This window comes from Psammomys obesus, unplaced genomic scaffold, assembly GCF_907164565.1.
Source record: "Psammomys obesus unplaced genomic scaffold, mPsaObe1.curated_primary_1811, whole genome shotgun sequence".
NCBI classification, from domain to species: Eukaryota; Metazoa; Chordata; class Mammalia; order Rodentia; family Muridae; genus Psammomys; species Psammomys obesus.
Genome location: NW_026589732.1, coordinates 7,432,721 through 7,438,463, shown reverse-complemented (window position 1 = coordinate 7,438,463; position 5,743 = coordinate 7,432,721). Strand labels below are relative to the sequence as shown.

The window sequence follows — 5,743 nt, the reverse complement described above, 5'->3', positions numbered from 1 at the left end:
ACAGCTGCATATTATTAAAGCTAAAGACAACATCAAAGCATCTTGTGATTTTTTTTTTAATGAAGTCTTTACTGAATAGTGATTTTTTTTGCTTGTAGTCCAATGCTTATTTTCTGCATTCCTCTTTGCATATTCTTTGAATCTTTCTAGTGATTTGACTTTTAAAGCTCCATAGCTACAAATTTAAGACAGGCATCTTCCACATGTTCAATGAATCCTGTATATTTTCCTTATTCTTCTTCTTAAATACCCTAACTATATTTTAATTACATCTTGTGTTTTCCTTTCTCTTTAAAAATCATTTTATTAAGTTACTATATACTTCTTTTATCATATGTATTTATTTTAAGACGACTGAGGTGGGCTCACTGAATATGCTTTGGTGCTCCTCCGGTTTGCTTTCTGATCAAAGACCTACTTTAAGAACTTTTTCTCTTTTTTTGTCTTTTTTTCATCCTTCTTTGACTCAGAGGAGTCAGCTGGAGAGTCTTTCTTGTCTTTCTTTTCTTTCTTGTCTTTCTTTTCTTTCTTGTCTTTCTTAATATTCTCCTTTGAGTCTCCATCTGTCTTGTTTTCCTTCTCCTTTTCATTTTCCTTCTTCTTGGCGTCTTTCTTGGCAACTTTCTTTAAATCTGCCTTCTCATTTTCAGAATCTACAAGTGTTTCTTTGCTCTTTAGACCCTTTCTACTGATTTTGTTTTCTTTCTTTTCAGCAGCTTTGCCAGCTTCTGAATCCTCTGGACTCTTTTGACCTTTTTTGCCTTCTTTCTTCTTACCTGCCTTTTCAGATTCAGTTTCTGAGCCTGAGCCTTTATCCTTTGGTTCCTTTTTACCTTTCTTGGATTCTTTCTTCCCACCAACTTTTTCAGCTACAGATTCTGAGGGTAAAATTTTCTCCTTTGGTTCCTTTTTACCTTTCTTGGATTCTTTCTTCCCACCAACTTTTTCAGCTTCAGTTTCTGAGCCTGAGCCTTTATCCTTTGGTTCCTTTTTACCTTTCTTGGATTCTTTCTTCCCACCAACTTTTTCAGCTTCAGTTTCTGAGCCTGTGCCTTTATCCTTTGGTTCCTTTTTACCTTTTTTGGATTCTTTCTTCCCACCAACTTTTTCAGCTTCAGATTCTGAGGGTAAAATTTTCTCCTTTGGTTCCTTTTTACCTTTCTTGGATTCTTTCTTCCCACCAACTTTTTCAGCTTCAGATTCTGAGAATAGGCCTTTATCCTTTGGTTCCTTTTTATCTTTCTTGGCTTCGCTCTTCCCACTGGCCTTTTCGGTTTCTGATTCTGAGGCTGAATCCTTTGTTTCCTTTTTACCTTTTTTGGCTTCTTTCTTCTCATCTGCCTTTTGGGCTTCAGATTCTAAACTGGTTTCTTCCTTGATCTCCTCTGAATCCTCTGGGATTTTCTTGGCAGCTAGTTTAGGACCTTCTTCCTTGACTATATTTAACACTATTTTCTCTTTTGCTTCAGAGTCAACTTTTTTTACTTTCTCTTCTTTCATTGGTTGTTCTGAAGGCAAAGGCTTGGGTGGGCCTGTTTCTTTAGACTCTCTCATGCCAGATTGAGGTAGTTTCTGTGGAAGGCCCTTCCTGGCTGCTAAATAAACAGATGGTCTCTCAGAAATTTTCATCAGGGAACGATGCATCCATAACGGTGGTCTGTGACTTCCTTGTTTTTGTTCAATTACCTCAATATTGGTAAGAATAATAAATAAAAAACATGATTTATTTATCTTTAAATAAAATGATACTACATACATATTTTAATTTCAACTGGAAATTCTTTTGAACATATTTTTAATATTTTTTATTTTCTATTTTTTTATTCTTTATTAATTACGTTTTATTCACTTTGTATCCCCCCTGTGGTTCCCTCCCTCCTCCTGTCCCAATTCCTCCCTTCTTCCACCCTCTGCATGCATGCCCCTCCCCAAGTCCACTGATAGGGGAGGTCTTCTTTTCCTTCCTTCTGATCCTAGTCAATTAGGTCTCATCAGGAGTGGCTGCATTGTCTTCTTCTGTGGCCTGATAATGCTGCTTCCCCCTCAGGGGGAGGTAATTAAAGAGCAGGCCAATCAGTTCATGTCAGAGACAGTTCCTGTTCCTATTACAATGGAATCCACTTGGATACTGAACTGCCATGGGTTACATCTCTGTAGGGGTCTTAGGTTATCTCCATGCATAGTCCTTTGTTGGAGTATCAGTCTCAGGAAAGACCCCTGTGCTCAGATTTTTTTGGTTCTGTTGCTCTCCTTGTGGAGTTCCTGTCCTCTCTAGATCTTACTGTTTCCCACCTCTTTCCTAAGATTCCCTACGCTCTGCCCAAAGGTTGCCCATAAGTCTCAGCATCTACATTGATAGTCTGCAGGATAGAGCCTTTCAGAGGTCCTCTGTGTCAGGCTCCTGACTTGTGCCCTCTTTTCTCCTTCTTCTTATGTCCATCCTCTTTGTCTTTCTGGATAGGAATTGAGCATTTTAGCAAGAATCCTTCCTCTTGATTAGTTTCTTTAGGTGTACAGATTTTAGTAGGTTTATCCTATATTATAATGTCTATATGAGTGAGTATATACCTTGTGCATCTTTCTGCTTCTGGGATAGCTCACTCAAGAAAGGGAAACTCTCCTCCACTGCTGGTGGGAATGTAAACATGTACAACCACTCTGGAAAGCAATCTGGTGCTTTCTCAGAGAACTAGGAATAGAGCTTCCTCAAGATCCAGCTATACCACTCCTAGGCATACACCCAAAAGAGTCTCAAGTACACAATAAGAACATTTGCTCAACCATGTTTTTAGCATCCTTATTTGTAATAACAAGAAGCTGGAAACAGCCCAGATGCCCCTCAGTGGAGGAATGGATGCACAAATTGTGGTATATCTACACAATGGAATATTACTTAGCAATAAAAACCAAGGAAATCATGAAATTTGCAGGTAAATGGTGGGAGCTGGAAAAGATCATCCTGAGTGAGCTATTTTTAATATTTTTATGATATATACTTTTTAAAAAGTGGATAAATTATGTATTTTCTACTTTTGAATCTCATTATAATTTAAAGTAATGGGCAGTTATGTCCCTGTTTCTGTTCTGCTTTAAATTTAGAGGGACCACAATCTTTCTTCAAAACATAATGTTAAAATTTGGTAGAGACCTACATTGGTGTATGGCACATTATAACCTCTCTCTTCATTATTAAGAGAAGGTAATTTTTAAGATGTAAGTGAGTTTTTTATAAAGTAAGTACAGTCTTTTTAGGTAAAATTAAAAACACCTACTAATTCTTTGAGAATGAGTGTCTTATTCAAGCATATCTCAGTGTAAATTATCATTTTGGGGGTCTTTACAATGCTACCTTCAGTTACAGGTACAACCCTTAAATCCCTTAACTTGGTATAAATTATTATCAACTGAAAACATGCAGTCTACCATAGTCACACATATTATAATATAATTTGTTTTCAACCTCTACCCAAGTACTTGGAGTAAATAAATGACAAATTGCTAATTTTAAATGAATGAAAAAAAATGAGTAAAAGAATAAGGAGATACACATTAATCATAACTGATAAGGTTCATTCCTAAAATTAAAAAACGATCATGATTCATTTAGTGTAGGCAAATTTTTCTTTAGCCAATTACTAATCCAGAGATTTTGAAAATACCCAGCTTCTGGCTTTCAATTTTGTGACATTATTCTGTTTTGAATTAAGTAAGGAAGAACTGAAAGTTCACCAGACTGTAATGTCAATCCATGACCCTAGTGTGAGAGTGTATATCCAGTGAACATTTCCTTGCTAATCACACTAATTGTGAATTAGAATATATTGACATCTTTTTGCTCTACAAACACTCAATATATTTCAGGTAATCGTACTGAATGAACTGTTAGCATAAAATAAGCTAGTGATCAATAATAAACTATGGGTGGAAATTATGTAAAATAACTCTATCATGACAGAACACATGTTAGATCTGATCCACACAGAAGAGTTAACAATGTCTGATTTTACAAAACTACTGCTATTAAAGAGTTGCTTATTACTAATATATGCATGATAATTCAATATACTCACTGGAACTGTTTTGTTGTGTAACTGGGAAGGTAGTGATCTTCGTTTCTTTCCTGGTCTTGGTGGTTTGGGAAATGCCAGGGAAAAGTATTGCTGATTCCATGATTTTTTGCTTAATTCACTGACTAAAATAAGAAAGATAACATATGCTTTGCTATGAATAGAATCTCGTCTGAACTGAAGTGACCATGAATGTGGTATGTCTAATAAAAATGAATAAATTAATGAGGCAAATCACATCTTTATTTATTTGAAATTCTCTGTGATTTGAATGAAAAACTTTGATTTTTCATGCTGACCTGTTTTAGAAATAAATAACTTGATGAATAAATATATAAAGTAGCTATAATGAAACTAGTTTGGTCTATTATATAAAGAAAAAAGAGTATTACAGCTTCTATTTACACTCTCTTTCAATTTAGAGTGTTATGTGCTTTTGGATTTGAATGTAATATTGCTGAGAACAAAAAGACAATGCGTTAAGTAGCTCTGTAGCCACCAAAGAACTTAGCATACTGTGACATAAAATATTCAGAAATTATGTATTTGAATTTAAGTACTAAGACTTTGAATATTCATTTTCTCAGCTCTAAGATGACATACAATATGCCCAAGGAAATGCTATTCTGGAGGTTTTGTGTAATAAACAGAAATCGTAAAACAAATACAAAATGGAACTAAGATGGTGATATTACCAGAAACAGAAGTAGAAATGATTAAGGGCATTTCAGTTACAAATGAGATTAATGTGAGACAGCATCACTGTATTTGAGGAAATGAAATAATTCAATTTTTAGAGAAAAGACTTCCTATAAATCTCCAAAAGACATTAGGGTCAGTGTTCAAATGTGCAGAATGAAAATTTATTGGTGTTTAACTGAACAGAGAAAACAGGCTGCTATTTAAAGTTTTTCAATAATAAAAAGATTGGCCTTGTCTAGTACTAATATGAGCTAAATGTAAACAATCATGAATACAGTAAGAGGCTCTGCATTAAAGGTATTTATTTAGTTTCTTCTTTGGTTTAAAATCAAGATCCCTATGCTATAGTATTTCTAAAATGAAAATATTCCACTACATTTAAAACCATACTTACATAATATATACCTATGTGAAATGTGTTCACTTTGCCCATGAGAAAGGCTCTTTGGCAAATAAAGATGTCATATTAATTATATCTCATGGCAGCTTTTATGACTTTGAATTGAAGATAATGAACACTTATGTTTAAAAATAATTAATTATACGTTATTGTGGGACTCACCAACCAATGTCTTACTTAATACCTGCTTATGAGATGGAATCTATACCTAACAATGCTTGGTGACCAAGAATAAGAGACTATATAGCCTAGAGACTAGGAAAATATAGTGTTGGCCTTTAGTGATATCTAATGATAATCTGCTACACTCATAAATCAATGTCTTCTTCAGGGATCTTCAGAGAAGATTCCTCCTGTAGGAGATGGAAGCAAATACAAAGATCCACACCCAGACATCACATACACACATAGACAGAGACAGAGAGAGAGCCAGGAAGACACAGAGAGACAGACAGAAAAAGACAGACACACACAGAGAGAGAGACACAGACAGACAGACATACAGACATACACACACACACAGAAAGAGAGAGAGAGAGAGAGAGAGAGAGAGAGAGAGAGAGAGAGAGAGAGA

The 5,743-nt window shown here is 35.1% G+C and overlaps 1 protein-coding gene across 1 annotated transcript in view; it reads right to left on the bottom strand.

Moving 5' to 3' along the window:
* Positions 1-414: 414 nt before the first annotated feature.
* Positions 415-5,743, bottom strand: part of Cylc2 (cylicin 2) — a 6,485-nt gene continuing 1,156 nt past the window's right edge. Inside the window, exons 3-5 of the mRNA XM_055605275.1 lie at positions 4,071-4,192; positions 777-1,686; positions 415-725 (exon numbers count right to left, since the gene is read on the bottom strand). Coding sequence (XP_055461250.1) covers positions 415-725; positions 777-1,686; positions 4,071-4,192 — 1,343 coding nt within the window. The remainder of the gene's footprint in view (positions 726-776; positions 1,687-4,070; positions 4,193-5,743) is intronic.